Source organism: Teleopsis dalmanni, chromosome 2, assembly GCF_002237135.1.
Source record: "Teleopsis dalmanni isolate 2A chromosome 2, ASM223713v2, whole genome shotgun sequence".
Taxonomy (NCBI): domain Eukaryota; kingdom Metazoa; phylum Arthropoda; class Insecta; order Diptera; family Diopsidae; genus Teleopsis; species Teleopsis dalmanni.
This window is the reverse complement of record NC_051847.1, coordinates 54,659,215-54,684,479: the sequence shown is the minus strand read 5'-3', so window position 1 is coordinate 54,684,479 and position 25,265 is coordinate 54,659,215. Positions and strand designations below refer to the sequence as shown.

Below are 25,265 nucleotides of genomic sequence, written 5' to 3'. Positions count from 1 at the left end.
TTATATTACGCAAGCTCTACCTCAACTACAATTAAACAAGCGTCTATCTATTTTAAGATATAGCACTTCAAATATCCCATTGTTCCATCTGTCTAATTTGCTGTGTGAAAGGGTGTTTGCAGTAAAATATTTGTAATTTTAAAATCACGAAAAAGATATAAGATCATAAGTAGTATGAATATTCAGCTTAATATAGAAAGGCTACATGATATAGCCATACCTATTGTGCATTTGTTATTCTTTTTGAGAAAAAATTAATATTTTGTTTATGAACTGTTAGGTAGGAAACAATATTTTCCCAGAAAATTATATCGTTGGAGTATAAAATACAATATTATCCGGATCGGTGGTTTCAATCGCTTGAATCGACAGTTGAGATATCATGATATACACTGTTGAATCGAAACTAATACTTTTGTATTAATTATAAAGGCACCTATTTGAAATTTAGCGTATATCAAGCATATATATATTTAGTATATCTATATCATATTTTGGTATTTCTGATTATTTTTGCATATAAACATACTAATACTAATGTGTCAGGTATGCGCTTTTATGAGAAAAACTTTTGTATTTGATATTATTTTTTATCTATTTTAGTTTAGAGTTTAGTCTAATGAAATGATTCTTAATCATACCTACTTAGGATGTGAAATAAATCAAGGGCAAAAGTTTAAAATTAATAAATTTATTAATTAAAATTGATTAGAAGGGTAAACTCACACATAAAGAGAGTTTATAGTTAATAAAATAGTATTTCTGTGATGTTAAAGTATAGACTTTATAACTGTGATCTCGAAAACCGCAATCGTACAAAGAAATGATAGTCAACGAATCGACTGGTAGAAATCGAGTAAGAGACATTTGGAAGGTCATGCTAATATATAACTAGAAGAAAGATGGTAGACGGTAAAAAAAGTAAAAGATAGGTCATATAGCTCACATAAATAACTATATACATATGACAAAATAATGGGTGCAATCGCAGAGGACTTTACGCTAAATAAGCCGGATTTTTCTATTAAAGCAGAGTTGTTTGCGTACCTTATGCGACAGGCGTGTATGAAATCGGGTAGGATTTGTTATTTATAACAAGGACGCTCAGTCTATTATATGTGTGGAGAAAGTAAGTCGGATAGTAATTTATTTATAAAAATGATTACAAACAAATGGTATGGATATTTTTTAACATCCACGACATTACAAAACTTAGGATCTGTATATGTACATAATATATAAAATAAGTAAATCTTACGGTTTTTACTTATTATTTAAAAGACAATAAAATAAAAATTCTCATTTTTTTTTAGTTAGATATTTAAAGAATTTTATTGTTTTGTAAAAATGTTTTAAAATATTAAAGTGAATTTAAATTTAACCATATAAGCAACAAGTATTTTGTTTGAATACAATATTTAAATATGTCCCCAAATTTCCCAAAACAATATAATTTCCTTAGTATCTACAACTAATCGACAAAACGTCAAAATAAAGACAGCGAAAAACGTCAAAAAGGCGCTAAGACATACCGACAGAAAAAGAGTCAATAAATTGTATAATATAAATTTCCAGATAGCTACAGAATGGTATATAACTGCCTTATTAACTATATAAGACAGATTATGGTTGTAAGTTTTATCAAAATAATTTTCCTAAAGCATTATATTAAAAATTACTGAAATATTTCATTGAATTTTTCTTAATAAAAGATAATCAAAACCAAAAGAATAAGCAAACTAAATATGTAGTAAAAATTTTTATAATAATTTATGAATAATAAGTTGTTGAAATAACCTGTGAATTTCGTTCCAAAAACACATACGTATAAAATATGACCGACGACGGGTGCGATGTGCCGTACGACTCACACAGCAAAAGCGGCCCGACGGACATAGAAAAACGACGACAACGAAGTTGAAGTGAAAAACATTTTGGTTTGAAGAATATTTATTAAAAATTATTAAAAAATTTGATATATGTAAGTGATAAAGGTCCCAACTGGAAAAGATATAATGGTAAGTTAATAAATTGTTTATTAATTAAATTAGAATTTTAAAATATACAACTATTTGTTTTCTCGAGTAAAGAAGCAATTCTTTGTATAGAGACGAAGTATTGTAGAAAATTGACAGCAAGTGTCGTGCCTAGCGGAGCACCCGACAATCCGACTGTCAAGTAGAAGTAAAAATAAAATTTATTAACTACACCGCTTAACTAAATTTTGTAAATAAATAATAATAGAATATATAGAAATTTTTGTTGCAAATAATAATGACTTAAAAATTTGATATTCATTTAATATATTATGACGTAAATATTTCCGCCACTAGTGAAACTACAATAAAAACTTTTATTTTGTTTTTAATAGGATATACCTTAGTACACATTAAATATTATAAAGTTATTTTGTAAACTCATTTACATTTACTTATATCGTAAGCAAATTTTATTATAGTTTTTTTTTTCTTTAAATAAATATTGTTGTGTGAAGTATCCATATCTCGCCTTTTCGTTTTTTAATTTAAGGTTTTCAATATTTTATTCAAGGATCGTGTGACCAAGCCCCAGAAGAAAATGTTAATAACTCTTTTGCGTGAGACCAAATATATGGAAGGCAAAAAAGAGAAGGAATGGTATTGGGAAAAGATACAATCTGCTTTAAACACCATTGGCCCCAAAAAAACAATAATTCAATGGAAAAAGGTATTGTTAGAATCATTTAAAGAATTATATAAAAAACAAATTATATTATAATAAAAAAATTGTTTATGGTGAAGAAATGAGATGTAATATTAATTAAATTATATGTAATCTTATATAAACTAAGATTTCGATATTGTTCAAATTTTATGTCAAATGAGTCGATGACATTTAGTGGAAGAACTTTAAATGTTTGTCTGAATGACTAAAATCGAATGATTATATTTTAAAAAGTTCATATATATAAACTGAATTATTTAAACTGATTGCTATAGATTATATAAATCTAATATGATGAGCGCCGTTCGATTTAGTATTAATTTAGATATAGTTATCAAAGAAACTAATAGTTTCATTATATTATTTAAATAAAAATAATATTATATATTTAAATTTTTGATCACATTTGAGTGTTGTTGTTGGGTGTTTTTGGGTCCCTAATGAAAGGGTTAAGCGGAACCTTTTTATCTGATGATAAAAATGACGAGTGAATATTAAATATTTGAATATATATTTCATATTGTCATAAGAAATTAAATCATTTGGCTATATACGTTATATAGACTGCGCAACTCAGTTTTTAAGTTATAAGTAAAATAGTAAGCTATTAGTCGTAAGTTTTGGAAACCATAAGGCTATATGCTCAGGAATTCATATATATAATGTATTATTACTGTACATATTGGGTTATCGCTTTTATTATAATAACAATTAATTAATTTTTTTTTACATAATTATGGTTGACACTCACATGGAACTTAATAAGGCATATACTTATCTGTAACGTATTAGATTTTTGTACTAACACTAATCGTTATTTCATTGTTATTGTCAAATTTATTTAATATGTTTTATGCTTATATTGTGATAATAAAAAACTTCTTACCAGTAAGCTTATAAATAAAAAATATTAATTATGTTATACCCTAATGTACTCATTTTCGAAAGAGTTTAAGAAAAAATGTGTTAACAGTATCTCTGAAATAGTTTATAATATTTTCTATATTTGAATTACTATTTTTTATACATAATAATTTTAAATGCCTTTTTTTTTGAATCTAGTGTTGGAGAGATATGCGTTTAACAACGCGAAAAAAACTTGCCGAGCTAAAGCGTTGCCAACTTGCAGGTGGTTCACCCCCTCCTGGTATCGAATTGAATCAAGAAGATAACGATATTATTGATATTGTTGGAACAGAATATTTTTACGAAGAAATGAATGGTGAACTAAAACCAGAAACATTTATGTCTAATTTTGATTATGTGCCAGAACATTTTTGTGATGCTATCTTGACAGCAGCTGCAAATGGCCAACATCAGCATATGCAACATCCTAAAGAACAACAACATGCTGCACAACAGCAACAAGATCATCATACCAATGATGGCGAGACCAATGACGCAGCGGGTTCATCAAATCACACGGATACACATGGAAACTCTTTTCAAAATTCCGGCTTGGGTCAATTGCAAACTCATAATGGTGATCACAATACTGGTGCAGGCACATCACAACAACATAGTAATTTGCCTCAACATCCTGCATTTCATGGTGGCCTTCATCCACATTTATTGCGCCGACAACAACATACCACTACCCCTATTCAACGTGAAACAGTGTTTGAAGAGAAATTATTACAGCTTATACAGGAAGCATTTCCAAAAAAATCTAAAAAACGAAAAAGCCGTGATCCTGATAAATTATTTTTGCTTTCATTATATGATGAATTTAAACGTGTTCCGGAGGAAATACGTCTTGATGTGAAAGCCGAACTCATACAGGTGTTGAAGAAATATCAAAAAAAGATGCCAATTAAACAAGAAAAAACTAATTCACAATCGTCAACTTCTACCAGTGTTAAACAATCTCCAACGCCAACCAGTGATAAGATACAGTTGCCCCATAATTCACAGTTATCGCATGGAATGTATCAATTGCAAAAGAAATATGACAAAAATGAAAAAGAACAATCACCACAATCACAAATTGAACGTGTACAACATGGTCGTGATGCTGCCGGTGCTACGACAACTGTAGCTATACATCCTTCTCAACAAATACCACATTCACTTTTCCAGTTACAAAAAAAATATGAAGAAAATAATGAAAAAGTTCATCAACAAAGTGACCAACGCAAGCATGTTGAGGCAACACATCAGCAACATACCGCTCATCAACAACCGCCTCCTCCACCTTCCAATGAGCAACATTTGCACCACACACAAATGCCTCATGGAATTATGTTTCCATTGACGCAGATTCGTAACGAACAATCTGCAACACAACAACATCATTCACACAATCCACATCAGCAACCACAACAACATCCACATCAACAAACACAACATCACGCTCCACAAATTTTTGGTACATCAACTGCACCAACTTCAATGAGTACAGATCGGCCGTCAATGGCCTATGAAAATGTCGGATGAATGTTGAGTCGCTTATGGGAGGCCGCGTGGGAGGCACGCTTTCCAACAACTTTATTGCAGGAAGGTGGCAATTGTTAGTTATAAGCATAATATTAATAATATAAACAAAAAATTATTATTATTAACATGATCATTTGTTAACATTTGATAAATTTATAATACATTTTTTTATTATTTTGTGTAAAATAATTACATTTTAAAATTGTAATTAGGTTTTTTCTTTTGAAATTGTTTAATTAAAAAATGCTGAATGAAACTACACTGGCATATATTAAAAATATAAAATGTAGGGAATAAAGAATTTACTTGTTACGAAAATATTTGAAATTTATGCAAGTAAACTAGTATATAATATATTATAACACATGTATTGAAATTATTTTTATTTTGTCATAAAGATCTGTATAAAGTGTATGTACATCTGTAATGCAGTATATGTCTGCGGTATTCAATATAATGTGGCATGCGACATAAATAATAATATTTTGATTATGAATTAATATGAAATATAATTTAAATATGTATGGTATTTACTCGTAAGTAACAAATAAAGTTTGTAAATAAACATATTTGTAATATAAATCAAATAAATTGTCTGTTTGAATTAAAAAATTTCTTTTCAATTGTATTATTAATTTTCAAAATTAATGTACTGATGAATTATCAGTATGTATATATGATGATATCATCATCATCATATAGAGTTATTTTGAATTTTTGTCTATAGCATTATCTATTTAAATATTTTATAAAATAAGAATAAAGGACAAAAATTTATATTAAAACATATTTGCTAATACTTGCTATATTTGCGTTCATAAAGTGTAAAACAACAAATGATTCGTAATAATTAAATAAGAGCTATAAACAGATTTATAAGTGAAAATGAACTTTCAGCAAATAAAAACAAGCTTCCATATTTAAAATTTTATCTTATTAAGTATGACAATAAAATAAAATATTATTTAATTTTTAAGTGCTTATATCTGCAATACAATATACTAACCATAATTTAAGCAATAAAGTGAATAAAAAAGTGATATTGTCGGTACTAAAACGATCGTGAATGGATTATGTAAATACATGATAATTGTGATATTGTGTTACACAAGCCACGTTTTGGGGTTTACATCTCCCTTACTACTTTGAACTAGATAATGTGTGTTTTCAAAGACACCATTAAACGAGTTTCTGTATATGCCCTTAATCAGAATTATTAAATGATCTCGTTGTGAAGATATTTGGAGCGAAGTATACGAATAGGATTTCATTTTCTTTAACTTTACATGAAGAATATGGATCTTTAGCAAAGGTCTCTACACCTTGCTAATGAACAGAAACACTAATAATTAACAATGATAATAAAACTTTATTCAACTTTTCTTAAGAGTAAAATCAGAAACGTTTTCCTCAATTCAATTAAAAAACTAAAAATATTTGAAATTGAATTTTACTTTTCAATTTCAGTAAACCCATAGCCTACTGGCGTCGCCACAGATCCATTTGAAATATTTACCCAGATTTATGATGTTCCGAAAACTGTCCAATCAAAAAAAAAACGGAAAAACAAATACCCAATATATAAGTTATAAATCACTTTTTAATTCATTAAATACCCACTAATTTGGCTGAATATTTTGAATTTTAAAAATTATGGTACTTTAAAGTTTAAAGTTGATTTTTGGAAAATTTTTTTATAATTTTTGCGGAAAACAAAACTTTTTGCAGTTGTCTTCAACACAGTGTTTTCTTAGAGCATTAATCATTATTCTGCAGTTCCTCATGCGAAGGATAGATAGGTAGAGAGAGAGAGAGGGATAGAGTCAGAGATAAGGAAAGAGTCAGAGATAGGGAGAGAGATATAAAGAGCAAAAATTTTAAGACTTTATACGCTTCAAGTCACATTGGTCACTTCAAAGGAATCATTTTTTTTTGCCATCTGTTTTTTATTTTTTGAGTTGAATTAATTTAATTTAAGAATATTTAAATTGCGTGATATGTGGCTGTAATTCAAACCTTTTACCAATAGCTTTTTGACATAAGAGCAACGCAACGTTGGCTTTCTTGGCGCGCTCCAAAATATTTTCTTTCCAAATAAATTTTCTATCGAAAACAATATATAAAAATTTTGCTTTCTTAGTATATTGTATCGCAGAACCTAGAGTATAGGGTGAAAAAATATTGAGAACCTTATGTTTCCACTAAAGACCACGATATCAATTTTGCTGGGGTTAAACCCACGGCCAAATTTCAGCGTCCGCTTATTTAGGATATTAAGGCCATTTAGCAGAATATCCCATATGGTGGTAGCATATTTTATGGTAACAATTAACACAACATCATCCGCATATGCAATAGCCTCGTAACCCGCTCTCCTCAGTTTTTGTAGCAGTGCAGTTTTACTAATATGTGGTCAGAGCGTATTTTAATGAGTGTTCGTACTACATAAGATTGACAACGAGAAGACTAAAGCCCTGTTTATAACTCGTAAATACAGGCGGCATCCACCGAGCGTGAGAGTTGCTGACATCGCGATTAATTGGGAGGACAGCATTTAATACCTAGGAATCACGTTTGAAGAGCGGTTCATTTGGCACAAGCACATACAAGTCAAAAGAAGTAGTTCCGCAAACAACCTTAACGCGAAGAACAGAAAGCTAATCTACAGTCAGATAATTAGACTAGCACTACTTTATGTTTCGCGTATAGCAAAGCTGCAGACTCTACTATCCCATAATATACATAAGGGACACAGCCCTGAAGCTATATGCGAAAACCGACAGGCTGTCCTACTTAGCACTATCTAATCTCAGTGTAATCACTTCCGCACGGAGCAGTATGCAGATCTTAGATTAGTTATTGAATAATCATGAAGATTATGAGGAATACACAAATTAGTCAGTAAGATTAATCAGTTTATTAATCAGTAAGGACTCTGCAGAAACCCCCTAGCTATTAAAAAGTAAAAGTGTCCAGATGCACTAATTCGGAAAAGAGTCAACATTATTATTTATTAAGATTAATTTATTTATTATATAACTAAGTAAATTAATGTTGTGACTTTTTGGTTGAAGTTAAGCATACTTTACTGTACTTTAAGCGATTCATGTATATTTATTGAAAACAATTTGATATATTAAATTTTAACGCACATATTAAAATCCTTATTTTCTAGAAATAATGACTTTTTATCTATTCTTGATTAATACATACATAGATACATTTACACTTCGTTGAAAAGATGCTGTATTAAATGAACTTAAGAGATTAGTCGTGTATCCATAAAAAAGAGATTTCATTTGTTTACATTTATTTTAATGAAATCAAATGATAAAAAATGTTCGTATATGATATAAAAAATATAATCTACAATTCTCAATGCAATCAAATTACGATCCATGAGCATGTAAATTTGTTCTACGTTCTCAACTGCTGTTATCTCGTGTTTGTTCGCATTTTCTGAGCAGTTATATGAAACAATTGCTTATCAGGTTTGCACGTGAGAACGGGTGATACTGTGCAGAATCGCTAATAGTTCCAGATACACGACGATCTCAGCTGGCACTTTAGTCTTAGAATTCCTACCAGTAAGACGTTTGCCGGTTGCATTGGCATTGCACTAGAAAAAGAAAAATTAATTTGATTATTGAAATATAAATTTTTTTAAACGATTTAAGTGAAATGATAAATATAAATATAGTGATTTGTGCTTGTCTAAGAAGTATTAGAAAAACTTGAATTGAACAAAAAAGAGAAAAATATGTTTAATGCATTGTAATAGACCAAAACTTTCAAAGTTCCTAGAAGAAATTTTATATATATGTATATATAATTACTCTGTGATATTGTTAACGTAATAATCAAATTAATATAATTGTTCATAAATAAGTTTTATATAGTAAAAATAAAAACAAAAAATGGCTGCAGGTAAATAATGTATAAAAGGCTTAACTCAAATTGTTGTAATAATTATCATTATCATCATCGTCATCATCAGCATTATCATTTGACTCTACAGTCATAGTAAGCTTTTGTAATAAATTGAAGTTGTTCATTTATATTTTTGGGTGGCCTAATAATTTTTATGTTATATATTGGATATTGGATAGATAAGGATATAGATAAGGAAATAATTGCAATAATTGACGTTTAAGTTTTAATTGTGAACTTGAAAATGCTTTAATAAGTGTTAAGTAAGACGTAATTTAAATCGCGATTCGATTAAATTTGTATTTTATACAATTTTTTGTACAATTTAAATTAATTTGCTGTTTTAGTTTATATTAAATCTGTTCCACAAAAAAAAAATCTTACCAGAATCAATAGATGTTTAATATAGGTCGAAATGTTAAAATAGTATAATTCACGTAACACACCTATAATTTAAATTAGTGTAAAGCAAGTTTTTTCCCATTATAATTCATTGCAAGGAACGCAATTTCGTATGACCTATCTTTATTATTGAAGGTTTTATTAAATTAAAAATAAATAAAGGGCATTAAAAAATTCAATAATAATAAAACTAATTTTTTGTGAAGAAAAGAGTCAGCAAAGTATATATTATTTCCTTTATTTTGTTCCAATTCCATTAAAAGTAATTCATATATTGTTTGATAGCATTTAATTTATTTTAAAAATAAATTAACTTTAAGAATAAGCTTTATTTCGAACAAAAAAATTTTTTTTATTAAACTATATTGTTACATTACCAAAAAAATATTTTTGTCAGTAAAACTCAATATACACACTTTCAAAAATATAATTTTATTAATATAAAACGTTTTATATTTTTAAGATTTTTATATGATTTGATTATTTAGAATATATAAAGCCTATGTTGTTAATTCTTTTTTATAAATGTATATGAAATATGTGTGAATAATATTCTTCTATAATCTGCCAGCATATGTACCATATCTATCAACCATTGCAACATAACTTATTATTAACCCAGGCATTTAAATTGCAGAATTTTAATAATAAACAAATTTTGCTTATATTGTTACAGTACTAAATAAAAAACATTTATGTTAATAAAATTCAAAATATGTATATATTTTTAAAAATATTCCTAAGGGTTTTGTATGCTTAAGAACTACAAAGAGACTTATTTCTTCATAGGATAGAACTGAGGTTGTTAGCAGGTTCTCTAACAGGACAATTTAACCTACGCTATTGCCTCAAAGAGTTCGAACTGTCTGAGGGATGTAGTCTCTCTCTGTATTTAACCTACGAAATACATTCTGTTATTTATCTAGAATCAATTGTTTTGCACTCTATTCTCTATATTTATGATATTTTATTTGATATATATTTTACTTTGCTTCAAGAAGAAAGTCAAGGTTATTAGTTAATTACTTTTTTATACTTATATTGAAATAATTATATAATAAAATAATAAACTTAAAAATTTTGCATTAATAAAAGCACTTGAGTCCAAATTTTAATCACTGAATAAGTTATAAAAAGTTTTATGAAACCTAAGATATGCACTATATTATAACAACAGTTATCATAATTTCATATTTGATATAAATAATAACCCCCAGCCAGTATCTATATTAAATATTTTATTATACTTTATAATTTTTTTGAATTGAGCAAAATTGTTCAAAATTGCATTATTTAAAAAATTTCTTGATTAAATCACAAATTGTGAAAATTTAAAATATTACTGATTATTTGCTCAAACTTATTAATTTCAATTATGTAAATATTATATACCCAATAATGAAAAAAATCTTTTGAAACTAAAAGTGAAATTGAAATCAAATCCATTGGCGTGTAATAATTTGGTCTAGTGGGGCTGACAATGGGTTCAATTCTGAAAATGTCATCGTACACTTGCTTTCATAACAGGTTTCATATATTTTAGATAATTTTTGAGAATAAATTAATCAATCAGAGACAAGGTGAAAAGGTTGAAAGGTTATTAAACCTAATTCTTTATTCGTTTATTTTTTTCTACCCATGTCTTTTATACGTAACCAGATCTTAAGAAAACATTAATCCTCCAAACTAATCCTCCAATAGTAATTTAGTGTATTTAATACTAATAAAATGATAATGTTATCTTTTTTATATAACATAGTTGGTATATTGAAAATGATACTTACTAAAAAGACATCTGTATATTAAGATACTCGTAACTTTCTTCTCGACAAGAACTTATAGATTTTTTTATTTTTAATTTGTATACAGAAAATTATATTTTTTGTGAATAAGGTTAAAAAAATCGTCAAAAAAAACTAGCTTTAAACCATCATTTCTTTTGAATCCATTTAGGGAAAAAATTTAACACATATCACATTAAAATATTTTCCATAAACTAACTTGATATGCAACTATGTACTTGATAAAACCGTTTTTGAGATGTTAGGATGAAATATCCTTTTTAAATATGGGACTTTTCACTACCCCATATCTCAGTGATATTTAAGTTATTTGAAAGATTCGTTAACACCATATATCTCGGTTATTATTGAAATATATCTCGGTATTTGGGCCAAGGAATCATTTTGAGGTTACTTCAGTTTGATCCAAAATATTCTACATATGTATATAGATATAATTATATAGAGTTATCAATTTTGTGGTCTTGATTCTGTAGCACTACTTAATTCATGTTGTGTCTTTTTCGAGTTAGTGCATCTGGACACTTTCACTCTTTGATAGCTGGGGGGATTTATGCAGAGTCCCACTGACTAATTTAAATATTCCTTAAAAGCTTCGTGATTATTCGATTACTGATCTAAGATCTGCATACCGCCCCGTGCATCTAGTGATTATTCTGAGATTAAATAGTGCTAAGTAGGGCAGCTTGTCGGTTTTCGCGAATAGTTTTAGGGCTCTGTCCCTTATGTATTTTTTGACGGGATCTATTCTAAGGTCTCTTAGCATGTTATTTGTGCGGATGTACGATGGCACTTTGAAGAGTCTTCGGAGAACCTGACTTTGAACAACAAGCAGCTTCTGGATATTAGAGTTGGCACTACCTATTGATACATACCAGGACGGTATATTATTTTAACAGGACACAAGCTATAATACACTTCATGTGGTGTGTAGTTTCAGTTTTGGGTGATGTGATTATATGATTTCTTGTTACTGAACTTCCTCTTTGTGGGTTTATACAAGGGATTGTATTGATGTGTACAATTCTCAAATTCTCAATGATTTAAAAAAGAATAATTGTCAAAATTTGGCTGTTATATTGTCAGCTGTATATCGATCGACAAGTTAGGAAAAATTAACTGTAAAGGATCTAGAACTGTGAGTTATCTCATGTAAAATATAACAAATATATATTGTATTTCACATCTAATAATAGCAATATCCAAATCGATAACGAAATCTCGAATGTATCTAAGTGCGCTTTGTTTATATTCACTTTCGAAACCGCAAAATAAATAATCCCATAATTATATTAATCGGTATAAGCGTGTCATATTATACTGCCGTTTTTTAATTAGTTGAAATGAATATATGATTTCCGTATATATAGAGGAAATTTTTTATTACTTTAATGAAACAATTATATTATTGGCATTTATTACATTATTAAGTTTTAATATCGATTGTCCTAAGTTTATTTGCTGTCTCTAAGAAAAATGTATAGTATTTCACTTTTTTCTTTTTGTATATTATTAAATTTAAAAATGTGTTTATGTACATTATATATATATATAAATATATGTGTATATTTTATATGAATTTCAGTATTATTAACTAAACACATTTATAAATGTAAATAAAAGGAATTTTTTAGATAATTTAAATATTTAGTTCACTACGATATAAAGTAATTATCATTCGTTAGATCCACTATCTTTTCAAATAAAAAAACAAAAATATATATAATAAGACTGATGAATAATTTCTTAAAGCTTTTTATTATTCAAAGTATTATATGAAATAATACAATATACACATATATGAAAATATTCTTAATTCATTAATAAGTTGTGGTTCAGCAAATGTTTGTATTGTTAGTAAAAATGACTAAACTAATTCACGATAATAGTCTACTTATAATAAGGTTCGTTTAGGAAAGACCTAAAGTTGAATTAAAAATATAAATAATAATATGTAAATTATATTTAAATGAATTAAATAGAACACAAGCTTATTGCGTTACTACTAAATAATTATTAAACAAACATTCTAATTTCTTGTTGTATATATAATATGCAGTTAATCGTTGGGATAAGGCGTTGACTTTATACTGATATCATTGTAGTTGGTTTACAAGTATATGTGTATATATTATTTTGCAATTAATAAAAAGGTAAAATAATAATTAACCTCTCGGCACATTATTTATAGAAAAATTATTTAAATATTTGTAAATAGTGCAGAAAGATATGGGTAACATAAAACGTTCATTAACATTTGTTGAACAAAAAGTTCTTAATCAATAACGTAATTAGTTCTGAGTTATGAGATTTATTGAAAAGTTGTACAATAAGTTGCATTATTAAAAAGAGAAAATATTTACCTAATTACAATATGGCATATACTATATATACAAAAAAATTTGTTTTAAAGTTAAAATATTAAAAAGATATGTATTGTGATTATTACAAACAGTAATCAATAGTATATATATGAATATCAAATGAAATAAATTATTTTAGGCTTCAAGATCAACGAACTACTTTGATTTAGCATTGAGCTTAATCATGGTTTATATTACGCAGAGCACAATTGATTATCCAATAGTATAACTCAAATGTCAAATGTCAAGGTGGCCTGAACACCCACCTTGTCTGTGCGGCATTTTTCAAATTGTAAAAATAAGCTAAGCAAATGAGTCTTGTGGTAAATGAGGACAAAACAAAGTACTTTCTGTCAACAAACAAATCTCCTGGTGACCAACGATTTGGAGGCGTTCGGTACTACCAACTGGCGACAGAACGCTACTAATCGGGCTGACTGGCGGAGGCTACTCGACGCGGCCAAGAACGACTCACGTCTGTAACGGCCAACTAACGAACGAACGAATGAATTTATTTTTTTATCTACAATCCCTTTTATATTTTAAAAATAAAATGTATCCATTTTATAAAGAATTGGATTTAGTACTGTGCTTAAATTATTTATTAAAAAATAATTTTAAGGTAATAGTATTGAAATGGTAAATGTGCTAGGTTAATTTGCTCCTTCAAAAACAATTTTAATCAATGAGCGATTGGTTTTAAAAGATGCGTTCAAGCGTTGAAGACAATTTACACCAACACCAAAATTCGTCCAAAACTTAATGGAACATTGTAAATTGACCAAAAAAGATGTAGTAGAATTTTCTGGCATTTGTTATGTATAGTGAAAAATTTTATGTCATTTTTTGGACTTCAAAAAGCCATAAAAATTCTGTAAACCAGATTTCTTGGTTCCAAAACGAATTTGAGTTCAGAAGCCAGATAAGAAAAAGTTAGCAACAGTTTATTGAGATACAAAAGAAATATCATTAGTAGATTATCTTTAAATAAGTAAAACATTAAAATTGGATTATTATTGCAAACTTCTTAACTAATTGAATGCAAAATTTCTTTAATATAAATACTATATGCAGTATCACTTATCCGCCTCAACTTTCAGAGTTTTTAATATTAATATTTCAGTTTTTTTATTATTAAAAATAAAAAATAATATAAAATAAAAATTAAATTAACATGTATAATAGTTAAAATTAAATTAAATTAATTTAATGAATTTGTCTGTAATGTATTTATTCTTATTATATCATGAAAATCAAGTAGAGTCCAATAAGTCGATTGACCGGTCTAGCTTTAAACTATGGTTAACTATCGTCTATGGTGTATTTCAGTAAAGAAGGACAATGACGCAATAATTAAAAACATTTAAAACCGGTTTGAGCTATTTTTAATGATGTAATTCGTTGCTGTTCAGTAGCATATTTTAATAAAATGGACTATAACACTTGCGGTCACTTTTTTCTTATCATAAGACCGTCTTTTTCATTTCTTGGTGATTATAATTATTAATTTCATCACAGATTAAATGAAATATATTTAAAAAAAATATAGCTTATTGTATCGTAAATATATATGTATATAAAGGTTATCACCCTCGTAAATCAACTTATTGCATATATTACTATAAATAATTAAGCTTCGTTTACAATAATTCTCATTCATTAGATTAGCTTTAAAATTGATATACCTCTTTGGGTTTAAAATAAAATAAAATTAGAAATAAACATCGTTAAATTAGAGTATTAATTCTAATTTATTAAATTAATATTTGATTTCTTAATTGAGTATAAATTAATAATCAGTCAAATGTCGTACGCATATTTCCTTAAAAATTGTAAACTTATCTCACAACATTCTTTTAATAAACATTCCTTTTTTATATCCATATAAATAATTATAATTATTACAATATATTGCAGTTAAATTTATTATAATTTATATCTATCATCATAAACATTTACTACATAACCCGAGTCGACTTTTAGTTAGCTGATATGCATATGAATAAATAATAAAATTTATATTAAATATAATATTAGAAAAAATATTCATATATTTTATATACAGCAAAATATCACAATTATTTCGAAATTTTTTTTACAATGTCCTTAAAATTTAATAAAATTTCAAATTATTTATTGATAAATATTAATTTGTTTTTATTACAAATATTCCCATATTCCCATGAATATATATAAAAAATTAAAAATAAATATTTTTAGATTGTGTCTTCAATATGAATACGATGTTGAGAATCCATATTTATATTTATAAATTTTAAAGATAATATCTTTAAATAGAAAATATCAAAATATTTGCATATTAAATAAATCACATTTGTAGGTATATGACCGCTACAATAATACACAGCTATATTAAAAGATTTCTCAAATATTTTTTTTGTACAGAGAATAAATTTTTCTGTACAAAATTTATTCTCGTTATCTTATAATCCATACTCCTATTAGGTGCTTATCTTAACTCGTTAAACAATTTATCACTTCTGTTTAGAGTATTTGACTGGATCCGGTATTTCAACCAGTACTATAAGGCCTCCATGTGGAAGAATATGTTTTTATATATATATTTACAAATGCACCAGACTTTTGTAAATATAAAACACTTACAGATCGTCAACACTAAATCGTAGGTCTCACAATGTGAATAAGGAATGTACACATTATTATAATTTAATCTACCATAAGCTTCTATTAAGAGTTTAAGATTTCTATATGAACTTACACAATGTAAAGTGGGGATGTGTACATTATTATTATTTAATCCAAGTTCCTGTTATGAGCTAAAGGTTTATTAATCGATTTATCAGTTATTTTTGCTGAGTGCAGTTGATGTTTACATGTTTAATGATTTACTTCTTTCATTTTAATTCCTTCATCTCCGAAATATCTGTTTTGATCTGTTGAGTACTCCAAGTATTTTAGTACTCTGAGTATTCTATATCATTTTTGCAACTGGTTTAGTACACTAAACATTCTATATCAAAGCTGCCAAAAATGTACCGGACAGTTATTATTGATAATCCTCTGCTAATTACATTTTAAAAGTTATTTTAAGCTTTGTTAGTTTCTTTAAAGTTAATAACATTGCACTTGGTTGATTAGTCTATTTTAATAGTACATCAAGATTTTTAAATTGCATTCAATTAAAATCTTGACGAGTTCCGCACAAACATTAGCCGCCTTTGGCCTGCAGGCCGTGCTTTGGACAGCCCTGTTCTCGATAAATGCTCAATAAAGAATATAACTGTGATGTATTTAAGAATTTGCTTGAAAAAATTCATTAAAAAAGAATGAAATTGTTGAACATTTCTTAAAACTAACACCACGACTTCTTCAATAGAAGATATTGATTGCGTTGTAATGATAGAAAATACATGATGTTACATGTATGTATATCAAATATAGCTGATTTTAAAGGTTACAAATAAATATTGATAACCTAGTTAAAGTTTTTTGTCTTATTGAACAATTTCCGGTATTTGTTCAATTGAATGTGTCACAGTGAAGATGTTTTTACTGTGTTACAAATATCGTGATAAGCTGAATATACTGTTTAATTAATTATAAATATATGCATATATATATATATATATATATATACAATACAAAAATTAGCATACATTAAGTTCATAACTAGTTTTATTTTAACCTAGTTATTAATTGTGTTTATATTTAATTAATGGATCTGTTTGCATATTTGAAACGCTTAATACAAAATAATAACTACATATTAGAAAAAAACTCTAGAAAAAGTTGTAAACAACACATTTAAAGAGAACATATTATATTTAAGAACATATTACGTTTGAGAACATATTACATTTTTTTAATAAATTCTTGTACTAGATCACGTTTATTAATTTAATAAAGAATTATTATATTACTCTAAATTGACAACATATCATTAAAAAAATAAATTTAATTGTTTACTAACATTGATTTATATTTTCACCCGTTTATAGTGGAAGCTCGAACTGTGCTCTGGTATCTGGTCTTTATCGGATTCGCCGTTAACTATATGATTCGCATTAATCTAAATATAACAATTGTCGAAATGATTGCAACCAAAGGTAAACCACCTCATTCTCAACACAACATGGAAGAAACAACTGAATCGAGGGTGATGATCGAGGGTAATGTCAATGACAATACTTCCGGTTTCACGACACTAAGGCACCATAATATCAGCACTCATGAACATTTCAATTTGCATAATGAAAAATATTCACTAGAGAAGAATTTTTTAAATTGGTCAAAGGTAAATAGCACTTACGTCACAATATTTTACATATTTACATAAACTTGAACTTGTTGGATCATTCACAGTACCGCTAAAATAACTTACTTTCATTTTTCTCAATTAGTTTTAGTAGAATTGCTAATAAGATTTGCAACTAAGACGCATACCACCACTCCTCCATTACGCTTCATTATATTTCCTATGCTGTCACATAGACGTGTGCTGTTAGCTAATGTAATTATATTGCATAGGATTATGTAGAACTCGTATAGTATGTAGAGCAACGTACTATAGAGCAACTTAAACTATTTTAATTGCAAGTCATTTAATCTATTTAAAATCAGGTGCGTCGTAATTGCGGAATCTTACCAACTGTAATATTTTACATAGCTAATGACTGATATTAAAATTTCATTCTTTTTATATTACATATTACAATATTTTTATACTGAACGAAGAAGTGACTTCTTTGTTTAAATGCAGTCATTGTAAAAAATTCATTAAGTCATTACTTCAGACAATCTGGGCATACGAGTATGTGGGTTTAAAATTGCCAATAGAAATGTGTGACAGAAAAGATTATTGGCTTCTTAATCGGACAATACTGAAGTGAAATATGTAAATTTAAATAAAATTTATAGATTTCTGCAAGTGCAGTGATAAGAAAACAATGACATTTTCAAAAAAGATAAGAAAGTATTTTTACATTCTTTTCTGTATGAACATATTTATTGATCATATTTATTTATATAAATGATAATGACGATATATAAAAAATTTATAACATTATTTAATAAGTAATAATAATAATGATTTTAAAAATAGTTGATTATTTTTGATATTATTATTTATTATTATTATTTATTTAATGAATAAAGGGTGAAACTTGACGCTACGAAGTATATTTATGTCTTATTTAAACAGTATTACATACATCACGCAAAGATTTTTTAACCTTCTTAAATAATAACAGTTCTCTCCTAAATAAGTTAATAAATAGTTACTCACTTGGAGTAATAAATAAACAAAGAAATTCTTTGTTAACATCAATTCAGACATTATAGATATATAAATTATATTCTAAAATTCTGTGTAAATATTCTAAAGAAGTGTATGCAGTTACTATCAAACTGAACTTAAGTAAGTAAACTTTTACTAACTTATTTGGCCATAACAACCCGTTACTGAGTTTCGACCTGACGCAGCATGTCTCCCTAAGCGCCACTGCTAATCTTATACTCTACTTTGTGGGGAAAGGGTATATATAATCTGTTTCGCGGTTTAAAAAATTGACATTTCGATAAAAGCAGATCAGATTTGTGTATATAGTAGAAGAAGTGACTATTGTGTGAAGAATTTTAAAATTATAGTTTTTATGGATTAATTCGTGATAAATAAATATTTAGTAAGTGACTACATCGTTACCTAAATTGAGTTGCAAAAGTTCTTGTTACATTAGGTAATCGTTTTGTGAGATGATAAGCGAAAGTCTGTTGAGATCTCAGTTGATATAAATGTATGAGTTCGAAGAGTATACTACATTAGTATGCAAGAGTGAAAGTCTGTGTGAGTCGACATTAGAAATAATCTCATGATAATAGTTATCAATATGTTTATGATATGAAACAATGCACGGAAAATGTAACGATATTATATATGGCTTTGAAAGTCAAAAAAAATACAGAGTTTTTACATTATATATATATATTTTGTTTTATTTTTTGCAATATTATTTGGATTTCTTAAAAAAATGCTCAAGTTCAGTATAAATTTATAAATTTAAATTTAACCTATCTGCATTTATAAGTAGTTTTTGATATTAACATAAAAATTCTTAACGTTAATAAAAAAAATTAATTATATCTAAAACTGCTTTTATTACCACCTCCTATCGAGCCACAGCCATATGCATTTGTACATGTATACCAGTTAGATTTAATCATTCGGGACCCTTTTCTGAAAGGGTCCGAATATTTCAGAAAAAGAAACACTTAATCATTTAGAATAATCTTTCATGAAAAAAATAAAAAATAAAATAAACATTAAAAAAGAATTAGTATGCATATCTTTTTATATATTGTACAATCCGACAACATAGTGTCATTGCCAAGGCGCAATGTTGTTTAAAATTTGTTCATTAATTTATCATTATTAATACGTACTATAGTTAAATATAAAGCATTATAACTATATTATTCAAATTATATTATATTTTTTTAAGATTGAATATGAACCTAATGGTTTTGAATGGAATGAGTATCAGCAAGGATTGGTGTTGGGATCGTTTTTCTGGGCTCATTGGCTTACCCAAATACCCGGCGGTATCTTAGCTAAAACATATGGAACAAAATTGGTATTTGGTTTATCAAATGCTATTGGTTGTTGGATGTGTTTCTTAATACCTATAGCTTCATATTGGAACTACAAAGTCTTAATTTGGCTGAGAGTAATACAGGGCTTAATAACAGTAAATTAAAAATTGCTGGAAATTAAGAAATATTTCAAAGATATGTTTATTTTTTTAGGGTCTTTCTTGGCCAGCAATGCACGTGCTAACAGCTCAGTGGATACCGCCAAACGAACGAAGTAAATTTGTAACAGCCTATTTGGGTAGTTCTGTTGGTATTGCACTATTTTATCCAATGTTCGGTTATGTGATGCATTGGAGCTCATGGGAATGGGTGTATCACATTTGTGGTATAATCGGCACAGTTTGGTGGTTTGGTTGGTTGTACTTTGTGTACGATACACCTCATCAGCATCCACGCATAAGTCAATCTGAAGTACGCTATATTGAAAAATCACTTGGTGCTTCTATACAAAATGCAAATCACGGACCAACACCATGGCGAGAAATACTTACTTCATGTCCAGTTTGGATGAATGTAATTGCACAGTGGGGTGGTATTTGGGGATTATTCACATTAATGACACAAGCACCCACATACTTCCGAGTTGTACATAATTGGAATATAAGAGCGGTAAGTTTTGATTGATTTGGATATTATATATAAATAATTTATATTTTTTTTAGACTGGCATATTATCAGGATTGCCACATTTGATGCGTATGCTTTTTGCATTATTTTTTTCAATGTTTGCTGATTTTTTGCTACGTACAGATAAAATGAGTCGTACTAATTTACGCAAACTGGCAACTTTTATTTGTAAGTTAATTATAAATACTTATTAATAATAATTATTATTTAACAATTTCGTATTAGGTTGCGTATTAAAAGGCTTAATAGTATTAGCATTGGCATACTATGGACATAATTCAACAGCGGCAATAATATTCCTTACTATTGCTACAATGGTGCATGGAGCAGTATCTTCAGGACCTTTGGCTTCCATTGTTGATATAGCTCCCAATTATGCCGGCATTGTTTTAGGTATTAGTGGTATGATTGGAGTATTACCAGGTTTTATTTCACCATACATTGTTGGAGTTCTAACTCTAGGCAATGTAAGTATTATTTATTTGTAGTTTAAATCTGAATTTGTATTGATATGAATATTTGCAGCAATCTTTCGAATCTTGGAAAAATGTATTCATAATATGTGCGGTTATGTTAATTGGAAGTGGAGTTCTGTACATGTTATTTGCTGAGTCTACTTTACAGAAATGGAATTCTAATTCATCCCAAGATATCAATCAAAAGGAAATGCAGCTGTTGGAAGGAGTAACATTTAATGTACAAGAGTCTGAACATAAAAAATTAAGATCTGATGATCATGAAGAAATCGACCAGGAGATAGATGAACGAAGATAGATTTCTTTTTATGTGATTAAATTAGTATAAGTAGTATTTTAAGTGTGAAAATAATATTGTTTCTAGGTTTCAGATAAATATTTTTATGTGTTAAATCAGATGTTTTGATAATTATAAGAATTTCTTATCTCAAACTTGTGTTAAACGCATGATACTAAGGTTTTTATTATAAAAAGATAACTGTATTGTATTTAATTAAGTAAATTCAGTGATAAGTATTTAAGATAAACAAATAATTTTTTATTTTTCTAAATAAATTAAGAAGAGAGTCCGTCTTATTTATATGCAAATGTTTCCTCAAAGATTATAAAATGTATATAACTTTATTTTTGCATTTTCTTAAAAGTTTATTAAAGTTGAAAGAGAATAATAAAAGTAAATGAAATAATCTTTTATTTTTATAGTGGAATTAATATTTGTAAAAGATAATAGCAAAGTTGTGGATTAAAAATCTGAGTTATCTTTTCAATTTTATTGAAATGAAAGTATAAACAAAGCCATGGGTATATCACGTGTAAAAAATATTTTTTTAAATGTTAATACACAGACGCAAGAACAACATTTAATTTCTTGACTTTTAAGATTTATGTTAAATTAAATTAAATAATATAAAAAATATAAACATTATCTAGGTTTTAAAATAACTAGTACTAAAAATAATTAGATAGACAATTATCTTAATAATTGGATTAATTATATTATTGTTAGATATTGTTAATTAGACATTATTTACCATTAATTAAAACATAAAAACGTTTAGATTTAAATATTCACTCAGCTTTAAAATTAATACGAATATAACTTTTTTATGCAAAATTTTTATTATTGACATTTTTAATTAAATAAAATGCTATAATAGAAACTATCACTGGAAGACAATAGAATGTTCATCACTGCACTTTTTCTGTAATATGGTATATAAGAAAGAGAAAATCGATGAACAATGTAATGAACATTTAGAAATTATAAATATTCGGTTAGCAACAAAAAGCTGCGTTAATAAGGTATAAGGCAAAATATAAGATATATGAAATTAATGTAATAATATATTTATGTTATATAATGTATAATAGTATTTATTATGTGTTTATAATAAAAATGAATATCGAATAGGTCAGTTATATGGGCTTAAGAACTTTATTTGAAAAATCAAATAATTAACTATACGTTATATGTAATAATTTAGTAGCGGGCTAATTGGTCATTTAAATAGAAATAAAAAAATTATAATTTATTAATTATTTTTAAAAACAAATTATATTTTATTAAAATATTTTTCAGATTTTTCAACTATCTTCGATAGTCATCATCAGGGAAACATACATACGTTATATGCATACTTTTTCATTTTGTATTCATTTTTGCTTTACAATTAATTTTTTTTTTTTTGAAATTTTTGATATTTTTTTATACATACTTATCTATATAGAAATGTAAAAATATAAAAAATTGAATTTCATTTTTGCAGAAAATAAAATTATTTAATCAGTGAAATAATTCATTGGTGTGTAATAATTTGTTTTTCTCAAATATAATATTCGCAATTTATTTCTTTATAAAAATGACAAAAATAAAAAGAAATTTATAGATTAAAACTGAATTCGTGAAAGAAATTAACCCCAATGAATGCTGGATGCTCCTCTCATCTTTGATTTTGTGAAGCTTGATGTTGTCTGTAGTCAAAGAAGCAAACGTATATTATAGAACAAATTGTAGAGAAGAAATGACGAAGGGTCAAAGTTGACAGCAGCTATTTTCATTGCTAACTGCGAATCACTCTGCCTCTTTATATGACTCCCAAGAGTGCAATTTAAAACAGGGTCCAATACAAAAAAAATTTCTATATAAGAAATGTCAAGAAAAAAAACTTGGAAAGGTAACTAATAATTGGAGAAAATGTGGATTGGAATGTGAAAATGACCTATTATATCTGTTTAATGTAAGACTGTAACCGTAACATTATTTTTTTTAAATTTAAACACTTGTCTCTTGATGAAACACATAAAGATATCAACTTTTTTATTTTTAAAAAAATCTTGGCCAATAAAATTCTTTTCACGTTTTCTTTGTTTTAATGTGAAAATAATTTTCGCACATGGTTTCAGAAATCCTGCCTAATTTTTTTTCCATTCTGCCTGCCTGACTGCCTGCCTCCTTCAGCAAATTAAAAAAGTTTTTTTTTTTTTGTGTAGTTGGTATCTGAAAAGTTTTACTGAACATTAATCATTTCAATAACAAAGGTGGACAGTGGATGATTTTGATACAAATTTTGGTCAACTGTTTTTTTGGCTTTTTATTCTTTTTTCTATTTTTTGCGTAAATTTTTTATATTACTAAGAAAACGTGTTGAAATTACGGATTTTTTAGAAATTTTTATTTATGTGTATGTCTATGTCTATTCGAGTCCTCTAACATCAACCTATGTATATTTTTATTTATATATATAACAGAAATGATGAAATATTTCATTAAATGTGAATATCCTTTGAGATTTAACAAAATAAATACATTTTTCTTCGTCTTACCAGACACTTGTGGTAAGGTATTTAGAATTGACAGTTGGCTTGGGACATATCGGGAACGTAAACAGGGGCGAAGTGTTAAAAAATATTCCACACTGGACTTCGTGTGCTGTGAAGAATATATTATTATTTAAATTAAATAAGAAATATTCAATTTACAAGTTGCTTTAATTTTCGGTAGAAAATATAAAATTTAAATTTTAAACAATTTTACTAAAAAAATAATTTTCTTATTTACTGACACTACAACTAAATTAAAATCTTGATCCTCCTTTGAATATTTATCCAGTCGTCTCGCATACTCACAACTGGTTCTCAGCCATTAGTGCCAAGTAGTCTCAAATCAGTTTTTACCCCATTAAGACAGCCATAGTGGGGATACCTCATTAATTTCTTTGCATTCCAATATTTAAAGAATAATTAATGAATTATTATTGAGAGTATGCATTGTTCTACATAGCCAGCATCGTGGTCAAATGAATGTCGAAGGCTTCATTTAGGATTTCAAGTTTGTGTCATAATTAAATCAGACAGACAGTCGTTCTTCGATTCTCATTGGATCAATAATTTTCCAGATTCACTCGGCTTTAAGGTTTAGGCTTTGCATCCATATGGCAACCAGATAATTGCCACATTTGTGTGTATTTTCAATTTTGTAAACGGAAGTGTTGATTAAAAGTGTGTTGTCAATGGTCAACTAACTGATTTATGTAGTAGGATAAACGATTGGCCAATTCTAGGTATATAGTACTTCTTAACTGACAGCGTTTTGTGTTAGTTGATCCGAAGCCCTTTTTCTCGCACTAATAATAGATTTTATATATTAAATCAAACACATATTTTTTTTTTAAATAATTATATGTTTCGTCTCTATTTGCAATTATTTTAAATTTTCTTCAAAAAGTATTCAAATTAGGATAGTTTCTAACTTTTTAGTATTATTTATTATTATTTTGTACAGTATAGATACCAGATTGCATCTTCCTTTTGCATTACAAGTTTTAAAGTTAACAATCATTTACAAATATCATATTTTCTCCTATATTTTTAAACAGAGGTTGTTAACAATGACTGGT

At 27.2% G+C, this 25,265-nt stretch overlaps 2 protein-coding genes across 3 annotated transcripts; both read left to right on the top strand.

The window, feature by feature from the left end:
* Positions 1-1,796: 1,796 nt before the first annotated feature.
* Positions 1,797-5,251, top strand: LOC119679227 (mediator of RNA polymerase II transcription subunit 15-like). Of its 2 annotated transcripts, none has more exons than XM_038091456.1 (3): positions 1,797-2,018; positions 2,551-2,706; positions 3,766-5,251. In XM_038091456.1, exons 1-3 carry the CDS (start codon positions 2,016-2,018, stop codon positions 5,137-5,139), a joined length of 1,533 nt encoding a protein of 510 aa, XP_037947384.1. In that variant the 5' UTR covers positions 1,797-2,015; the 3' UTR covers positions 5,140-5,251. The 2 variants fall into 2 exon arrangements, with proteins under 2 accessions (XP_037947384.1, XP_037947383.1); XM_038091455.1 differs by having other exon boundaries at positions 2,530-2,706.
* A 3,774-nt stretch (positions 5,252-9,025) lies between these two features.
* LOC119679225 (sialin-like) lies at positions 9,026-21,856 on the top strand. Its single transcript, XM_038091452.1, has 7 exons — positions 9,026-9,066; positions 17,617-17,912; positions 20,116-20,361; positions 20,420-20,875; positions 20,929-21,061; positions 21,119-21,360; positions 21,419-21,856. The coding sequence occupies exons 1-7, from the start codon at positions 9,057-9,059 to the stop codon at positions 21,665-21,667; spliced, it is 1,632 nt and encodes a 543-aa protein (XP_037947380.1). The 5' UTR covers positions 9,026-9,056; the 3' UTR covers positions 21,668-21,856.
* The last annotated feature ends 3,409 nt before the right edge of the window (positions 21,857-25,265 follow it).

Bases quoted from the DNA above. Each gene is read 5' to 3' on its own strand.
- LOC119679225 (XM_038091452.1), top strand. The intron at 21,062-21,118 runs GTAAGTTAATTA...ATTTCGTATTAG, and splicing joins CAAACTGGCAACTTTTATTT to GTTGCGTATTAAAAGGCTTA. The intron at 21,361-21,418 runs GTAAGTATTATT...GAATATTTGCAG, and splicing joins GAGTTCTAACTCTAGGCAAT to CAATCTTTCGAATCTTGGAA.
- LOC119679227 (XM_038091455.1), top strand. The intron at 2,707-3,765 runs GTATTGTTAGAA...TTTTGAATCTAG, and splicing joins CAATAATTCAATGGAAAAAG to TGTTGGAGAGATATGCGTTT.